We start from the raw sequence: 21,125 nt of genomic DNA, 5'->3' as shown, positions 1-21,125 counted from the left end.
ATTTTTGTTGAAATTGATTTGTTTCATGAATTTTTAAAATGCCAAAACATATGTTTTCCCTTAAGTCTTTGAACGACTTTTCATCTGTTTTTAAATTTTGTCATGTGCATTAAAAAGAATTATTGTCGTTATTGTATTATTTAGTTATTTTCTTTATTAAAAAAAGAGTGGTCTGGTATCAGGATATAACATTGGTTTTTTGTATGTTTTTTCCAATTGGTCGCGCTGACGTTCTGCAGAGGGCATTTAAATACATGTCTTGATGATTTTTCAACAGAAATCACAGTTCATGTATCCATATTTTTCAAATTTGTGATTTTTACTCAATATGCGTTGATGTTGTCGGATTTCAACGCTTGTCTCCACCATAAACTTGCACTACCGAAAGAGGAAAGATAACAGTAAACACTGGGCCCAAAAAAGTGTACCTTTCACAAGTGTTTCAAAACACAAACAAAACTAATAATACAAATAACAAAAATCGTGACGGAAAGATGGCAATTAGCGAAGAATGCTGATGAATTAAGCAGGTTTTGAATGTAATTCGTAATTTGGTGTTTGATTTTGTTCATTCAAAAATGTTTTCTGATATTATATGGAGGCTTCTGTGTGTGTTGTATTTTATTGTGTTACTTACCAAACACAATGCCAGTTTATACATTTAATAATCTTGAGTTTTAATTATTCTTTAGCGTTAATAAAATATTTAGTATTTACAAATGCTACTGATTTGTATACGACCATTTTAATCCACACTGTACAATTTCTAATTATTACATTTCTTAATTTCTCAATCCAGAAATACATAATAATGTAAACTGTTTCCTTTTTTAAAGATATCTGTCTTTGTTTCACTCTTTTTCATATAAATAAATAAATCAAATAAATATTTTTTTTTTAAATTAGTGTGGGTTTCGCTGAAGTGTCAACCATTTGCGAACTGTTGACGATATGGAATCGTGTAAAGTAATTGCATCAACAACTTGATTGTATTATACAAAGTCCGCAATCGCACTTGTACTTCTCTTAATGCAAACATGGTGTAATACACGAGTCAAAAGTTGGTACTGTGCGTGTTGGATCTCCAGGAGCAGGAGCGTAAGCAATATATATTAATACCTTTAAGATCACACAAAGTAACTTGCTTAATTGATTGAAAAAAAGTATATGACGACAAATTTTAACACTTAAGTCAAACACTATTATTTGAATGTTTCTAATTCGAAGACTTTGAGGATTTTGTATCATTAATACTTGGGCGTGGGAACATATTTCAGAAATCAAGGCGCTATTTGCAACTAATAATTGCAATGAACAACTCATACTATAAAGTACATGTAAAATAACACAACTCTCTCCACAATTGATACTACTGCATTTACAAAACAACAAGGCGAATAGCGAAAACACGACCCACAACTGATATTTCTCATCTAGCTAGTAGGTGTTACTTTTACTCCGACCATGGGACTTGGGATTTGGTTGAGTCCCAATATTTGAATCAAGTTATAAACATTTATTAATGTGTTTATAATGCTATACAATTATTTAAAAGATAAGTATTGATGCAAAGCATAAAAGGGCGTCGGGAATTTCAGTGTAAAAGGCACTCAATGAAGTTACATGGAACGATTTTTTTTCTACTGTAAATATAAATATATTGGCCGATTATTTTAAACAAAATAGAAAAAGATACTGGTATAACCATTATCTATGATTGTGCGTTAAACCCCCAAATAACCATTATCTATGGTGTTGTGTTATTACCCCAAATAACCATTATCTATGATTTTGTGTTGTAACCCCCAAATATTTCATAGTTCATTTTATTTACATTGGTTTCCTTTTTTACTGGCATCCGTGTGCAGTTTTCATTAATGGAACAAAACTGTGTAGGTTTAAAAAAAATCTACTTCATCTTGTAAGCGTAATTTCATTTTTTCTCAACTTCAAGGGGAGATGATTCTGAACTTATTCTTACGTTGCTCATTTACGATACGTTGCTCATTTACGATAGGGGTTTAGTACTCATTGATATCGAAACACTGTAAAAGTTTTAATGTGTTTACGACCCCCTCCCACCCTCTCACACATATATTTCATGGGCATAATAAAAACAATAAATGCTTACAATGAAACAGCATATTTCTTTAAACTAAAATGTCTACATCAAAACAAAAAGTTAACATAGAACACAAATACAATAATTTGATTCTACTGGGGCTCGAACCTTGGACCTCTCAGGTCCATACCAAAGGGTCCATACCACTGGCAAGATACAGGTCAGGCCTGCGGCCTTCTATATGTGGTTCTTAAAAAAAACCTGTAGGAGGACTTGATAGTAATGAGACTGGGGTGCTGTGATGGTGCTCCTCATTGATAAGCGGCTGCTTCCTTTATCAAGACTCATTATTACAATTAATAATACGTGTCGCGCTTTGCGCTCTATAGTATCTAAGTGGTTGCTAGGATAGTAGAACAAAGAAGGTTTTAATGTGTTTACGAACCCCCCCCCCCACCCTCTCACACATATATTTCATTGGCATAATAACAACAAAAAATGGATACAATAAAACAGCATATTTATTTAAACTAAAATGTCTACATCAAAACAAAAAGTTAACATAGAACACAAATACAATAATTTGATTCTACTGGGGCTCGAACCTTGGACCTCTCACATGTGAAGCGAGCGTGTAACCACTACACTACGGAGCCGCTTGAAAAATCACCTTCTAACTAAGATATTAAGGTAGTGGGAGCCTAATGGGTACTTTTCCAGAAACACTCTTTGTTATTATTTCCACATAGTAAATTGTATACCACAACTTATTGCAAAATTTTAAAACTTTTTACCAGCCGGTTAACTTTTTATACTTGGTTGAATACACCTACTCCTTGACTCGGTTGGGCGTTTTCTATGGATTTACCCTATATCCAAAATATATAGTTTTTTGTAATGGGATATACATATATTTTGACAATTAACTTAATAAACGTACTTGACTGGATTTTGTTAGTAGATACAGAATTAAACAAGGGCTGTTTGTAAAACATGCATGCCCCCCCATATGGGCTGTCAGTTGTAGTGGCAGCCATTGTGTGAATACGTTTTTAGGCACTGTGGCCTTTACCTTTGACCTAGTGACCTGAAAATCAATAGGGGTCATCTGCGAGTCATGATCAATGTACCTATGAAGTTTCATGATCCTAGGCGTAAGCTTTCTTGAGTTATCATCCGGAAACCATTTTACTGTGTCAAGTCAACGTGACCTTGACCTTTGACCTAGTGACCTGAAAGTCAATAGGGGTCATCTGCGAGTCATGATACATGTACCTATGAAGTTTCATGATCCTAGGCGTAAGCGTTCTTGAGTTATCATCCGGAAACCATTTTTCTAAGTTGAGTCACCGTGACATTGACCTTTGACCTAGTGACCTGAAAATCAATAGGGGTCATCTGCGAGTCATGATCAATGTACCTATGAAGTTTCATGATCCTAGGCCTAAGCGTTCTTGAGTTATCATCCGGAAACCATTTTACTATTTCGGGTCACCGTGACCTTGACCTTTGACCTAGTGACCTCAAAATCAATATGGGTCATCTGCGAGGCATGATCAATGTACATATGAAGTTTCATGATCCTAGGCCTAAGCGTTATTGAGTTATCATCCGGAAACAATCTGGTGAACGGACATACGGACGGACCGACATGTGCAAAACAATATACCCCCTCTTCTTCGAAGGCGGGCATAAAAAGTGTCATTGAAAGACAATTGTGCCTTTGATGTCCAATAGTATATGCACTTATCTGGATAAAATGGCAAAAACGGCAACAAATGGTTCAGTGACAAGAAACTTTAATTACGTTTTATGTCACTTGTAGTGTGATGAAATGCATATATTGTACATATTTATTTAACACAACATATTTTCTACACACTGAATGAATTTCAGGAAGTTTTACCGTTCCTATCTCAAGAAATTTTACTTTGAGTATGCCTACCCCAATTCATTTTCACGCAATGAATTTGAGTATAAATTTGTATATCACTTCATTTTGGGGTTTTTCTAGTTGCTTATTAAAAGCTACAGTTATAAACCATGACATGTGAAGACATTTAGCTAACTTTGAATTAATATTGAAATAATAATATATTAACAAGAGCAACGCATAACGGGTGCCACGCTCGGCTGCGAAAGCTTGTCAGAATTTTTTTTTTTAGAGGTCAGAGTGACCTTTCACCTAGTGACCCAAAATGGGTGTGGCGTGTAGAACTCATCAAGGTGCATGTACATATGAAGTTTCAAAGTTGTAGGTGGAAGTACTGTGATATTAGAGGCAAAGTTAAAGTTTTATATTAGAGGTCACAGTGACCTCGACCTTTGACCTAGTGACCAAAAAATGGGTGTGGTGTGTAGAACTCATCAAGGTGCATGTACATATGAAGTTTCAAAGTTGTAGGTGGAAACACTATGATGTTAGAGGCAAAGTTAAAGTTTTATATTGGAGGTCACAGTGACCTTGACCTTTGACCTAGTGACCCAAAAATGGGAGTGGCGTGTAAAACTCATCAAGGTGCATGCACATATGAAGTTTCAAAGTTGTAGGTGGAAGCACTGTGATGTTAGAGGCAAAGTTAAAGTTTTATATTAGAGGTCACAGTGACCTAGACCTTTGACCTAGTGACCCAAAAATGGGCGTGGCATGTAGAAAACATCAAGGTGCATGTACATGTGAAGTTTCAAAGTTGTAGGTGGAAGCACTGTGATGTTAGAGGCAAAGTTAAAGTTTTATATTAGAGGTCACAGTGACCTAGACCTTTGACCTAGTGACCCAAAAATGGGTGTGGCATGTAGAACTCATCAAGGTGCATGTACATATGAAGTTTCAAAGTTGTAGGTGGAAGCACTATGATGTTAGAGGCAAAGTTAAAGTTTTATATAAGAGGTGACAGTGACCTTGACCTTTGACCTAGTGACCTAAAAATGGGAGTGGCATGTAGAACTCATTAAGGTGCATGTACATATGAAGTTTCAAAGTTGTAGGTGGAAACACTATGATTTTAGAGCCAATGTAAAGGTTTTAGCACGATGGCGGACGTCGGACGGCGGACGACGAAGAGGCTATGACAATACCTCGGAGTTTTCTCCGAAAGCAGCCGAGCTAATAATACAATCTTAAGGTTACCTAAAGTCAAAAGGCAACATATGAATACAGGCGCAGTTCACCACAAAATGTCAAAGTTGACCCAATATTACGTAGCATAAAGATGTATAAGTTATCATGTTTCTTTAAACATGTAGCACAACAATATACAACTTATATATAAAAACAGCCAGATTAATAACAACTAGATGTACATAATTTAGTATCAGTATAAAGCCATTGCGTGATTTTGACTGGCCGCGTGTCATTTGAAAGCCATATTATCTCGTTCCGTAACTTTTCGTCACTGAAAAACTGACCGATTTAAGGGACCACTTCAGATAAAATATTTTTTTGCGTTTGTGACTTTTGGTAGTCTCTCATTGTTTTTAGCCTTGAAAGTATCCTTAAAGTCATCCTCTTCGGAACTAGAAAATATGGCTTTCAAATGACACAAGGCCAGTCCATATCCCGCAATGTTTTCAGCTGTTGGCAACAGCACGTCTAACAATCTAACGTTCTTTGCCTTTAAGGCTTTTCATTACTTAAACAAACTGAATTATGGATTGCAGTAACTGTAAAGATGTGGGCCATATTGTCAGAAATTTTACATGTTTTAAGCAAAGATCCCAGTGCTTCAACATCATCGGGAGCACTGTGGGCGTTGCAGGTTGCCTGGAGAACACGTTCACTAGATCTTCCTGTTTGTGTGACTGTCCAGGATACGATTTTTGAAAACCGGCAAAGAGTCAACAAAACTGCTTACACAATTACAAAACGTTTCAAAACAGTGTGTGTTCAGGAAAATCAAACCTCCGCCCATTATGAGCAACAAAAGTGGCTCTGGGAAACTTTGCAAGCCACATCATACAATCATGTAGAGAAGTTTTAATTGATACACTATCAACACTTCTACCATTTACACGCATTATGTCATGATCATCAACAGAGATGCCAATCACTTTCTGAGCTTCGGAAGAAATTGGCACTGTTGTCTTCACATATGTCGAGAACTTAAAACCCGTCTTCAAATGCACAGCAGCAATCTGAGTTATATCAGGCATTACTGTACCTCGAACTGAAATACAAAATTAAATTCACACAACGCTTATTTCATGAATTTTATCATTCCCCTTTAAGTTTCATTCTGACGCCTTATATGATCGTTGGTTATGAGAAAAAAATTTCAGCACAACAAGCACATTACATATTGACAATTCGTTGAACTCAAATTATCGCTTGTTAAAAGAATTCACCATTTATATGAATAGCTCAGAATTTTAATATACCTATGTGCCTTCATAAGATTTATTACTAAAAGTAATGAATTTATTTAAAAACAACTTTAATATTTGGAATAGCTTTTAATATTTATAATAACAATCACAAATATTTTTAATAATGTGCCTGCCCTGGGGTTCTAACCAAAAAAAAAGTTTTTTTCCCAAACTATGAACACAGTGCCTTTAATAAAACAATTATTATTAATATGTTTCATGTTCATCTGGAATACATGTAGGAAATAAAAAGACAGTTGATGAGAAAAAAGACTAAAATTTGGCACCAAAATAGTCAATAACATTGTATTAAAAGTTAGCTTTTACACTTACTCCATTTCTTTCTCATAAGCATCAATGGCAGCCTTGTTAGAAGACGCAGTTGAGATTTTTTTGATGGCCTCCCCAGCACGAGCCTCCATCTTCTTAAGATTTCTATTTGCAATAAGCGTTATGTTTAGAGTGGTTAGGAAGTTATTTACCTTCACCGGCCTGCCCAAACTGACTTTCATTGCTGAAAAGAGAATCGAAAATGATAAAAACATGAAAACGAAATAAGGCCGTAGTTACTTAATAATGACGTCACAATGTATTTTCATAGAATCCATTCGTATCATCATTACATTATTAAATAACATGAATGAGCAATCAATTGGATTTAACAACACAAATGCGAAACTAAATTTGAAAACTGAATATGATGGACACCGGAATGTTTCCTTATATATTACACGATAAACAAATATTTACTGGGAATGACACTTGGAATTTTAAGGGGTCTGAAAATGTGTAAGAAGTCCAAAGATCAATGGCAATTGTACAATGATTAAACATTGATAGAAATGACAGGTTGAAAAATGAAGACATGAATACCTGTTCCAAGCTTGGTATTTACGTCAAAGCATGGCATTCCCCTGATCTTGAGATGGTGCTTTCCATAAGCAACACGGTTGACTTTTCTACAGTCAGGGTTTTCACAAACAACGTACATATAACTACTGAGGCCATTTTGTAGTTCGCCAACAATGTTATATATTGTCAAAGGAATGGGACACAGATTACAAAACTGACCATACTGTAATTTGTTTAGCAAAACCTCCAGCTCAACGAGTCAATCAATCTTCTTCCGTCCCCCACCCACTTCTGATTACTCTTTTCACGCCATTTAGCAAATGCGAATAGCTTTTACGTGAGTCATTTTCACACAAATCGCCATCGCAGAGCTCGGTAAATGAATAATGGTTATCGAACACAACGTTGTCGATCGGTGTTTGCTTCCTTTTTGATTTTGCAAATCGCTCGCTTTTATTTCGCACTTTCATTTTGCTAAGAAAATGTCAACAACCGTGACGTCATGAACACAAATATTTTATGAAACGAATTAATTTAACTCATATGTGTATTGTATAGTCATTAAATCTTAAAGAGATAAGCAAATTTAACTCTCAAATAAAAAAAATACAAATTTATTTCGTGTATTTAGTATAATTTCTGGACTTTACCGTAGATATCGCTTATAGCCAAAACGCTTTCCGAATACGGCGATATCGACCGACTATTCCCGATCTCACTAGGCACCTACCGCCTTAATAAGTGACTGTAGTGTAACGGTTATCAATAAAGCAATAAACCGTGTAATCGCTGTCGTCTTGTAAAATTGAAGAAAATACGCGTTAACCAAAAACTCGAACAGCAAAAGTCTGCGCTATTGTTAGAAAAACCACAAAATAAATATATTTTGATTATGTTTTGTTTTAATACAAAACCAGAAAGTTTCGCGCATTTGCCCAGTCCCTGTGATCTTTCCCCTATGATCAGTTATTATTTAAAACAATTAGCTTTGCATTATTGGCAATAAATGTTGTAATAGATGTAATAGGCACAAATGCAGTACTTATTTACACTTATTAACACAAAAAATCACCACTATGCAAGATATTCTTAAAACAAAAATATATACATTGATCCGTAAAATAACTTCTCCTCCCATAAGCGAAAGAAAATGCATTACATACTAGTCGCCGCACTCCAGTGCGACGCCAATGAGATACCTCTTGGTACCAAATTATTTGTTTTGATAAATCTGATTCAGTTTTACAATAAAACAAAACATTGTAATTAAGTCTTAGTAGCCTCCACACATGACTGATATATGAACTTCCTGTTGACCGTGATATAAAAAAAGATATCAGGCAACAGGACATCAAGCATATACCAATGTGGTGGTATGATAAAACAATTAATAATAGCCATCTCATTACAAAAATGATCTATCTAATATGAGTTAAATAATTAGTAAGACCATTGAAGAAGTGTACGAGAATAAATCTGTATCTTTACCTGACCTCAGTTTTGATGTTTTTGCTACTTAAATTAAACATATTCAATTAAATTGAACATACTAGCTGTTAAAAACGAAACACTTACGATTTCAAACCAATACGATGACTATAATAAACCACATTCTATACATAGATGGTGACGTTACTGCGTTATTGTCACCTCTATACTAAGACGCATCACACACCTCCATTTGGAGGCATTTATGACTACGACACAAAGAAGTCCGCGGATGAATGAAGAATTTGATTTATAAGTAAACTTAATTGTAATGATTAAAAATTTAAGTGTTATTTTATTCAGTCTTATGGTCTTACGTTAGTATCAATAAAAATGTTTGCCAGGTTTCAACAATTTTGCTCTTTTTTCATTTTTGTTTAAACTGTACTTTCACTCTCGCTTGTATAACAACATGGATCCTTTATTGACGAACGTTTGCAATGAATTAGGGTTTTCAAAACCGCTTTTAGAATTTCAGAAAGAGTGTCTGATGCATGTTTTGAATAGACACAATGTCATGGCTATATTGCCGACTGGGTATGGGAAAGTTTGATATTTCAAATGGCTCCATTTGCATTGAAAGAGAAGTTCAAGTTGGCTTGTTCAGTTTGTTTAATTGTGACACCCTTAAACAGTATCATGATGGACCAAATCAATGCATTGAGCAAACAAGGAATAAGTGCGTGTTGGCTCGACACGCACTGTCAAAGTGGTCTTTCCTTCTAGACGTTTCACTCCCAGTTTTGGAGTGAACTGTCTACATAATATTAAAATGTATATTTAATATAGAAGTTATTTGTAATAATGGGATATGTAAAAAAAATAATTAATTGTACCAACAAATTACAAGTTGAACTTATTTGGGGCAAATTAACACAAATAATATGCAAGTGAGAAAATATGGATACATGAGTAAAAGCACTAAGCTTTGAAGTTCTTTGATGGTTGTTTTCACAGGTGATTAGCGTGTGGCTATGATTTTAATTAGTGAAAACATCATTTTGAATGATAAATAATCATATTATAACGAAACATCAACTTTTCTGAAAATACATATATATATATATATTTGATAGTGAATTTTTTTCAGAAAAGTATCAATACGTTTTGATTACATTTGCAAATTATGTTATTAATAATGAAATAATTTGCAAGGACAGTGCAATACTGTTTAAATAAGTCTTAATTAGCTATTAGTAAAAATGAAAATATCAGTGACTTCCAATAATTGAATTATATACATATGAATGCATGAAAAAAATGACAGTTACATAGTTGATTTATTAATCATATTTAACTGTTTCAATGAAAACATTTTTGAAATTGATATAAATGTGATTTTAACATTTTTCAATTCACCAATTGACCCTTTTTTATTGGATTAAAAACAACAAATAACTACAGTTCCACAACCCAGCCCAAGTTTACTCAAACTGAAATAGTTCATCAATTGATCCTATTTAATTGGATTAAAAACAACAACATGTATAAGATACTCAGTAAGATTTTGAGAATATTCCATTTATTCCACTAGTACACCAACATGCATTTACTAATGATTTACATGCATTAAGTTTAACAAAAAAAAAATTATTAATCCAAAGAAAACAACAAACAAGCTGCTTCATAGATTAAGTTAATTAAATATTTCATAAAAAAATGAATTCTTAATCCAAAGAAAACAACAAACAAGCTGCTTCATAGATAAAGTTAATTAAAGATTTCATAAGCAAAATAATCATTTTGATAATAAATCAAGATTATACTTCAACCAAACAATTGGAACAGCAATATTGAGTACATTTGAAAGAGATACAAATGTATAACTGTTTCATGCATTGCTGTTAATGAAGCCCACATGATCCTTGAATGGTAACTTTCCCAATTTATACTTATTATATACTTTATAATCTAGATCTTTTGTCATAAAATGAGAGGTTTTATTATCCAGCAGGTTTCTTGTTTGAACCTCTCACATTTTCTTATACCTAAGTCCCATCATATAATCATCATCACAATCAGCAGCAGCATTATCATATTCATCATCATCAGCAGCAGCTGCATTATGTGTTGTATGACCAGAATTCAATACAAATAAAAATAAAAACACAACCATTACAACTAATACTACTGCTACTACTACTAATTAATTAACTATTACTACAACAAGAACAACAACAACTACTACTACTATTACCTACCACGCATTCCCATGTGCAACATAATTTACCTTATTACAAAAAATATGGAATTTGCAAAATGACTGAAAATGCTTTATAATAAATGCAAATTTGAAATTTTGAAACAAAACAACCTAAGCAATACATAATTAGGAAACACTACATTATTGAAACACTGATACCTAGTTCTGGCTACCATAACTTAAAAATGTCGCTTTTTATGATTTTTGACGGGCGCGACTTTAAAGGCGACTAGTACAGGTCTGTCAATACTATATAAACTGTACGCTGAATTTCTTTATCTCACTGATACCATGAACATTTTAAAAATCAGTAAAGATTTTATGGACTTCATTGTGTTGCATATACGCAAGCAAAGCATATTCATTGAATAGTTAAATATACTGTTAATGTAGCTTTTTATTTATACATGCATCAACTATTCTTGTTATGAATACATTTTTAAAATTAATTATATAAAAAATGAGCATATAAATTGAATGGAAATCATACAATATTATGTCAAGAAAAACAAAGCTGTACAAATCTCACCTGTTTTACTTTGAGTTTGATATTGCGATTAGCACATTCAGCATTTTTAGTATCTACTAAATAAATAAATATATATGAAAGTGCCAACTGTCCAAGATACCATGACGTCCTCCTCCAAATGTTAAATCCGTCGAACTCCATTTTATTTCATCCCTAAATAATCCTCTCACACATTAAATGTATGTAAGATTCCTTGCAATGTTCACAGCGTTTATTTTGAATCAATACCGTCCTCAAAATTCAGAAGGTATTAAATTGTAAATATTTATTTATGATTTCGATTTATTTATTATTTCCAAGATAACAGTCATTGCAAGTGTTTAGTGAATATTATAACAATAGACTGGCATGACAAGTGACTCATTTTGAAGCACAAACTGCATCCAAGAATAAATCATAGCTGACCCGGTTTGATGACGCCTGTTTTTGATAATAATTAATAACCATTTTTCACTTCCGTGTTTATTATGTTTACCAGCGCCATGCTGGAAATAGTCCGTTTCCCACAATGCTTAGCGCGCATTCACACAGATCTGAAAAATCGTTTGTTGACACATTGTAATAAACCAGGATTCGCACACGGATCTAAATATGTTTTCATCCTGAAGATTTAAATTATTGTGATACATATTTCGGAAATAGGACTTAAGATGTTTACTTACAATAAAGAATGATCACACTTGACCATTTTCTTTATCTTTCCTTTCAAAAGTTATTTGACCAAACATGTCGCTTATGTATTAAAAAGTATTAAATAGCATTCTAGCTGAAATATAAAGAATGCAAAACTATCTTGGCACCAGCTTGTGCATATTACTAAAAATGTGGATTTGGTTTTAAGAAAACATTGCTTAATTCGCTTTATTAAAACATGATTTTACCATTTTAAAGTTGATGGTGTTGTTTAAACTAGTAGATTTGTTGTTAACTTTACAACTAATTTTTTTTAAATGTGTAATATTTTTACAAATCAATATATGTAACATTTATTAGAATTAAAACCAGCCAGCCTTATCTAATCCTGTAACCGACTGAAGATATTTGAAAAATCAGTGCAAGGAGATCATTTTATCATTACTACAAGTGGGTTGAACATCCTGGACCATTTGATAGTATATCATAGCCACGGGGGTTTAAAGTAAACACAAAGTGCGTCTTCAGCTGCACCACCAGGAGAGCAAACCTTTATTATACATTGCAGTCTTTTATTTATGGAAACATGGCGGTCATTTATTTATGGAAAGGAATCGATTCCGCAAAGAACAATGAGACACAAGACAAATGTACTAGAAAAGACATACATGCACATCACAGACCGCACAAACAAGAACAAATATAGGGTTTTCGCCTTAAAACGGTCTTATGGAGCTCAAAAACCTCAAACTTAGCTCAAAACATTTAACTTAAATTGCATATGTACACAATAAAGAATTCTGAAAACACGGAAAATCAATTAATCAGGGGTCAACGCCTTAGAAAGGTAAATGGAAAAACACAGTGTGGGCTTAAACTGGTTTAAATTAAAGGAGCTCCAAAACTCACACTTGGTCCAGAAGTATTCAGCAAACATATAAGGGTCCATAAAATATAACAGCATTTCACCATAATTCAAAGTAAATTGCAATAAAAGAGCAGATATTTCAATTTAATTACTTATACTTAATGACTATATACAGGCCACAGCACTAGAACCGTAACTTTTTTAGGCACGATGAAATGAAATGAAAATGAATACCATCTACATTTCGTCCCCATTAAAAAGATTTAGAGACATACCAACATCTAGTATTTACATTCAGATCATCGTCGTGCAATGCAGATAGAAGCCGCTATAAGGCCATATTACAAAGCTTGGTTCTGTATGCCTTTCTTTTGCCACACAAAATAGCACAATTAAATAGTTTCAAATTAGTTAAATAGTCTTAAATGCCATTGCAAAATGTCATCGTAAACACATTCTCATCCTCTCAAACTTTTGCCTCTCCTGATCAATACGGGACTGAACAATAAAAAATACATCTGCTTCTCCCGTGGACCTATAACCAGGTCAAGGATACATGTAACATCCTCCATCCTCGTTTAGAGACAGGTGGACAGTTTTACAAGTCATTGTTGTCAGACAAACAGACCTTGCTGGCTGATTGGAGTAACACATCTCTCAATTGTGATGTCTAGGTAAAATGCATTTGGCGATATCAAACACAATTCGGTGAAGGATGGACATACTGGAAAACATCCTGGCAATATTTATATACATTCGATCACTTATGAGATAATCAGTGTTTTAATCAGTTCAATGTATGTTTGCAAGATAAGATCGCGGATCTCTCGATCACCGATCATTCACATTATATGAGTTCCCCTTGAAAAGCATACCACTTATACGAGATAAACAGTGTTGTCAATCAGTCCGGTACACGTTTAAAAGATAACATCGCGGATCTCTCGATCACCACTTTTCATATTTAATGAAATGCAAAGGTCATTAATTTGACCTCACTTAGGACGCAAGTGTTTCATCAATTTGTCAAATAGAAAAACACGGATATATAAAGTTGTTTACTTTTTGACGTGAACAAGATATGATCTTTTGTTTATGATTTTGATTTGTATGATCTGTACCGACAGCTGTATCGGTGAAATATTTAATTTATTTGTATTATCCTAAATAAATTTCATATTACATTTGTATATTAAGTTTTGTTTATTGTTGACTAATGTATGCATGATGGTTAAGCCGGTGCTTTTACTTTAAGTAGGTCATTTTAGGTGCAATTTTGTATACTAATTTGACGCCTAATAACGTCATTCACACATAGGATATGATTGGCTTTATGTAACTTGTGTAGGGATACAACTACAAACCTGTGGTCGTTATATGTTACTAATTTGAGAATGGATTATTCAAAATTAATGAAGTTACAGTGGTGAAAACAATTTATAATAAGTAGTATTTTACATTAAAGAGAAGACGGTCTTCATCGATGGGTAACATTAAGAAATACTTTAACTTTCAGGAGAAAATTCAAAATTGTGTAACAGAAAGTGACATCGGGTAAATGGGTTTACCATAGAAATATAAAATGCGGAAGAACCAGTTCGGATTAATTATACGAAGACAATAATTAAAACCACATTTTTGAGGTGTTCAGGTTAGGTTATGGATTGTTTCTCAAAAACTAACTTCAAAATGACGGTTTAATTGAGAAATACAATCACATTTAAGATGCACACTTATATTTTTTCAGGGCCACACTGATACTAATTTAGAGCCGAATATAACGATATTATGACTTTTCAATGAATTAACAAAATGGAAAAAGAGACACGCTTTGATATGTTCAGTGCACGTTGGTATAGGTGTTGGTAATTAAATATGTTTAAATGACAATAAGCATGTATAATTAATTTAATTAATGTATAATTAATTATAATATAATAAATTGTCATTCAAATGAATCCCGTTTGATAAGAATAAGTGTATGTGTGCACGTGTGTTTGTGAAGTTCGAAATTTATCAGGCCCTTCCGCACCTGAGGCTGTATTGTATAAGGACCACGAGCGTGTCACATAATCCTACCTAATTTGCTTAATAGGCTTACGAAATATGAGACACATTTTGGATTATAGCTGCAATTTGCAGCTACATTTTTGTATTTAGTTGTTTCTGATAGATTTTTCCCATTTTGTTGTGGTCTTACCTGCACCCTGGTAATGGAATAAGTAATCATTTCAATGAAGACTTTTTTCTTTGGCATATGCAGTATTTTCAGCTGTAAAACACCGTCTTTTTCGTGTACCTTGTGTTGCTCTTGTACCTTGTCTTTCTCTTGTACCAAACGTGCCCCAGTTACCAGTCTGCCTGACTGCAGTGTTTGTGTTTCTTCCTAGGAACCTGGGTGTACAGCCCAGAGAAGGGCCGCTGGGTGGAACACAGTGCTCTAGATGTCATGCAGGTAATGTTCACTTGTTACACAGTCAACCCTTTCCCTCTCAGAATCAAAGTGAAAAAGGTGATGTGCAAACACTTTCTGGGTCTCAATTAATACACAAATTGAACACTGTTTAATGTCCCAATTAAAACAAAACCGACTATTGTTCATGGTCTCATTTAATACACAATTGCACACTGTTCTTGGTCTCAATTAAAACACAACTGAACATTGTTCATGGTTTAATTAATACACAAAAGAACACTGTAAAGGTCTCAATTAACTGAACTGAACACTGTTCTTGGTCTCAATTAATACACAACTGAACACTGTTCTTGGTCTCAATTAATACACAACTGAACACTGTTCTTGGTCTCAATTAATACACAACTGAACACTGTTCTTGTTCTCATTTAAAACACATAAGAACACTGTTCTTGGTCTCAATTAATACACAACTGAACACTGTTCATGGTCTCAATTAGGGCTGTCACGATACGCTGTGAGCGTACCGCGGTATATCGTGGTACGGCAACACTGTATCGCGGTACGTACCGCGATATTTTACAGAATATGTATCTGTGAAGAAAACAGCAGAATAACAAGTTTTACAAACTTTATTAAACTCAATAATCAGAAAACACTGGTATCATAGTATGACTAGAAACTGTAAAAGAAACTGTAATAAACTTGATAGAAGTAGTCATTGTTATTATTCGAGTCTTTTTCTAAAATGTCCGCCATGTTGTTTACAATAGCTGTGACTACGATCTGTGTAAATCGAACGCTTCAAGGGCATGTTCAAAATGCGGAGTCAGCGGGCCCAGTATTGAAAATCCGTAGCGTTCTGACTCTTCCTCGACTTATTCAGAATCTTAAGATAACATGATTCGAAAGTGCCATGCTTTGAACGATCGATATACTAAAGTTCGAAAATGAGAAATAGAATAAACATCTTTTGGATAATAATGAACTTATTTGCAAAGGAAATCTGTCCCTAATTCCAAAAAAGGTACGGACCCATACATCGCCGTATTTTAAACGTGAAAGTTAAACATGTACAAGTGGAATCGCTTGCTTGACCTGAATATTAACGGATTATTTATCTAGCCCTTTTGAATCGCTTCTACATTTTTCAAAATGATATCTATATCAAAATAATTATGTAATGTATTTATATCTGTGCTAATATAATAATATTAAAAAAACCGGTGCGGCAACGCCGTACCGCGGTGCGATTTTTTTCACGACATGCACCGCGATATACCGGTATACCGGTGAATCGTGACAGCCCTAGTCTCAATTAATAAACAAAAGCACACTGTATAAGGTCTCAATTAATAGACAAATGAACACTGTTCTTGGTCTCAGGTCTCAATAAATGCACAAAACAACACAGTTGATGGTTTCAATTAAAACAGAACTCAACACTGTTGTAAGTATCAAATAATACACAACTGAACATCGTTCATGGTCTCAATTAATACACAACTGAAAACTGTTTATGGTCTCAATTAATACACAACAGAACACTGTCGAAGGTCTCAATTAATACATAACTAAACACGGTTCAAGGTCTCAATTAATACATGACAGAACACGTTCATGGTCTCAATTAAAACACAACTGAACACTGTCTTAGATCTCAATTAATACAGAACTGAACACTTTTCAAGGTCTAAATTAATACAGAACTGAACACGTTCACTTGAATCTGACTCCAGTCATGAAACATGTTATGAAATATTTACTTATTTTTCTTAAGGTTCATGTAGAGGCTTCATTTTGAAAAATATGGGACCCCAAGCATTGAACTCAACTTTGACTAAAGGAAGAGTGCCACATTGAAAATGTATACATATATGCTTTAAAGGATGTTTTTCCTTCAAACTGCTACCAATTTTGTACATCAACGTATCATACCATCCACAAAATCAATCAAAATACAAAGCGATTTTAACACTAAAAAATACATTATTTTCAAAAATCTGAATCATGTTTATTTCACGTATTTCGGCGGAAAATTATATAACTAGTGAATAATATCGACATTGACGAGGGCAATTTACGCTTAAATAGTAAAAAAAGTTTACATATCTAGAAATATCAAAACTCGAACACATGTCATTTCATCACCATGGGGGCAGCCATTTGTAAATTCATAACATAGAAAGAAAAATGCTAAAAACTAACTCATCGCCTAATTGACATTCCAAACGGTTGACGATGACAAATGCATTGGATTGTAATCTTTCCGTTGATGTTTGCAAACTGCACGATCAGACCTCATAAACACTCAAAAGAATAACTATGTAAGAAGCATTTCACCAATGTTTACAATTGTTGTCGAATCACCATACTTATATTATTGCGCATAAAATAGTACGCTTACAGACTGACAGAAAGATCGATACGTAACTCCGTTAAATTCATCACGGTATACTATTCTATTGATAATATATAATAACACATCGCTTTAACAATCTAAAAGGAGAAATAATTGTTTTAAACAAAGTTTTTAATAACGAAAGTGAAAACAACGGAAGTTAGATGGATATTCTGTGAGATGCACTTCGGCTCCAGAAAAAACAATACAAATAAACTAAAAAAGACGTGTGGGGGACAATTTTCAGCTGGAAAATATTTGAAATAGGGTAAGTGATGATATCTCTACGTGGTCATTTCTGTTATTGAGTGCGATCTCTTGCTGATTAATGTTAATAGTTGTTTTACTAGTTGCGAACCAACTGTCAAAATATGTTTGTGTTTTCTCAGGTATGTGTATACACATACCCGGTTTTCTCACTACTGCACGTGGTTTCGACCGATTTGTTTTGCACGTTTTTCTACGGAGCCCAGCGAGGGCCACGCTTTCAAAATGGGTAGAAGTAATCGAAATATAAAATCAATCGGTTTGCCAATTTCTTTATAATTCTTTACAATTTTATATGTCGTCTGCAATCTATTTCAATTTTAGATGGTTTAAATTTGCAATTTGGTTGAGAGGTAAATAACAAAATTGTCAAGCCTTTGAAAAAGAATTGTGACTCTTACTATCCACCATACCTGGATTTTTAAAAAGTAGTTACGTTTTAGTTATTTTTAGAACTTTGTTTAGGAAATTTATCCAAAATAGGCAGTTGAATAAAAACTCATTTGTTGTTTTATTACAATAATTTTCTGTGAAATGTTGCTAACTTGACCTTGTATATGTATATAGCTTTGTATTTATTCAACTTAAGGTAGTGCATATCCTTCCTAACTTTAGATTGAGATTTTGTAAATTAGTGTAAAATGTATTGGTTTTAAACCAAAATATGAATAAAGCACACAAATATTGAATGTCAAAAATGTGTTTATGTTATTCTATCCGTCTTTAGCTTTAAAATGATATATAGTTTGACCATATTGTACCACATTGAATGAAGAAAAACCAAAGCGAATTTTTAATTAATGTTATCCCCCCCATGAACCTTAAGTATATTTTTCAACTGATATTTAATGTTCAACCATGATCTGTTTTGGAGAATACTTTATTTGGTTTGTGCTGTACAAATCTCTCCTATTCCTGGCAGACCTCTTGTGCCACGTAAATATTGCCCGAAGGCACTGCACGATGCTTGTTTTTCATCAACTCTCCAAGCCACATGCACTGGTTTTTCTTTCCTGAACAAACATAATAGCATTAAAAGTGTATTTCAGACATATATTGGCAATTTCAAAATCATCGTTTTCAAACATACTGTATAAGATCAAATGTATGAGCGGTATAGACCAGCATATTGTACAAATGATTTTGGTATCACCAAAAAGTCCTTTCAACAGTTTCCAATCATTATGCCCATAATAAGTGTGTAGAAAATTGAAATATCAAACTCCGAGCTCCAGATAAGGATTTGTGAAATTAGTAACGGTACTGCCACTGACAGAAAGAAAAGGAGTAACCCTGAAAATCAATTAGTACCTGTACTACCATATCCAAAAATACAGGTAGTACTGTACTACCCGTGTTCTTGAATATTGAATGGTGTTTAACTGAAAATATCATTTGTAAAGTGGATTAATTGGGGGCACAGAATGCAAAGCAAAAAATATGTTGCTTCCTTGAGAATTTGTTTTATACCTATGAACAAGTAAAACTACTTTAGTTTATAAAATACTGTATAATTCAAACCTTCATAGGCCCACACTGTGCTTAATTTACAAGGTTTAGCAGCACTACGGCAAATTTCACAATTTAACCGTAGAACGTCTTCTATTTTCTCGGTGACAAGCCAATCATGTGGTTTTCCAATCTTCGATAGTTTTTGTTTGGATCCGTTTCCCATCGTGTTTTCTAACGTTTTTAGCCTCCGATGCAATCAAATCGTTTAATATCGGGGCGACAATGTCTATTTCTGGGTTTACAGTTTGAATGTCAGGATGGTTAGACGACCGTATGTAGCCATTATATGACAACAAAGTGTTTTTTTGAACCGCTTTCGGTTTAGCCGGCATTCCCTTGTGCGCAGACATATTGTTTTTACGGGTTTATCAGTTACCGGAAATCACGCGACAGAATAGACAATAAAACCGAAACCCAGTCTACAGCTTTTCGGTAATTTAAATTAACGAAAAGCGCCGTTAGGTTCGAGACCAACAAATCACACCACGCTGATGCGGACGTATCGGTACGGCCAGATTTTTTTCGTAAATGCGTAAAAGGGATATTAAAGTCGTAATTATACGTCCAGTTTATAAAAATAAATGCGTAAACCTTCATGAAAAAGCCGTATTTACGGCTGTACGGCCCTTATCTGGAGCTCTGATTATCAAACATAAAGAATATGTATTGTTTTGACTAACCTTCACCAGACAACCTTTTTTCAGAGGATTGCAGGGCAGATGACCCTGACCCACCACTAGAGGTCCTGTCAGTCCGGGAGTCATTTGAGCACAGTTCCTGGGTTCGAGCATGAGGTCGATTGATCTAAGATTTGCCAACATCTGAAAACATGATTAATAATAAAATAATGGGTTAAATGAATTTCCATACTGCCCACACTCAATCAAAGATATCAGAAGCTCAATGATTTAAGATAATAGTTCAGGTGCTACATACAAGGTGTGTGTTCGAAAGTGCTACAAAACTGTGTCAGTAAGCAATCTTACACAAAGTATTCATTTTATTATCAACAAATACTAATAATGATCATATTTGTCATCAGAACTGCTTTTTCATCATCATCATACCCATTAGAAACGAGGATTTAATCCAAGAGGTCAAGTACATATACGTGCATAATTTCAAGACTCAACACCAAAACAGGATATTTAACAGAGTGTCAAAGCACGAACAATAAGGAGACCAACACTAGCCAACGATGGTTGATATTGCCATATTATCATAAAATGCTAATTTAATTGAAAATACTTAATTCACAAAATTGACGATACTTTTGGAAAAAAAAAACTTACACAGCATGTATGCATTTTATTATAACATTTAAAAAAACTGTGGTTCTAAATCTAAAACTTTGAAACCTGGGGTTTGCATACTCCAGCCTCTAAAGCATGACTTATTGTAAGCCCGATGTCATAGGTTGAAGTTTGTTTGTGGAGTAATATTATGTAATGATTTTCTTAACTTCTTTTAACTGTTTCTAATAAATGTTTGTGTGTCTCATTAATTATTAATAACTGTTATGTTAAGCA

General features: G+C 33.9%; 1 protein-coding gene across 2 annotated transcripts; it reads right to left on the bottom strand.

The window, feature by feature from the left end:
- Nucleotides 1–4,141: 4,141 nt before the first annotated feature.
- LOC127832541 (uncharacterized) lies at nucleotides 4,142–7,734 on the bottom strand. Of its 2 annotated transcripts, XR_008026944.1 has the most exons (4): nucleotides 7,301–7,734; nucleotides 6,761–6,941; nucleotides 4,831–6,228; nucleotides 4,142–4,684 (listed from the first exon to the last, which is right to left on the bottom strand). XR_008026944.1 is itself a non-coding variant. In XM_052358053.1 (3 exons), exons 1-3 carry the CDS (start codon nucleotides 7,416–7,418, stop codon nucleotides 6,207–6,209), a joined length of 321 nt encoding a protein of 106 aa, XP_052214013.1. In that variant the 5' UTR covers nucleotides 7,419–7,693; the 3' UTR covers nucleotides 4,696–6,206. The 2 variants fall into 2 exon arrangements, 1 of the variants encoding a protein (XP_052214013.1); XM_052358053.1 differs by lacking the exon at nucleotides 4,142–4,684 and having other exon boundaries at nucleotides 4,696–6,228; nucleotides 7,301–7,693.
- Between the last annotated feature and the right edge of the window lie 13,391 nt (nucleotides 7,735–21,125).

The sequence above is a fragment of the Dreissena polymorpha genome, chromosome 5, assembly GCF_020536995.1.
Source record: "Dreissena polymorpha isolate Duluth1 chromosome 5, UMN_Dpol_1.0, whole genome shotgun sequence".
NCBI classification, from domain to species: domain Eukaryota; kingdom Metazoa; phylum Mollusca; class Bivalvia; order Myida; family Dreissenidae; genus Dreissena; species Dreissena polymorpha.
This window is presented reverse-complemented; position numbering and strand designations above follow the sequence as displayed.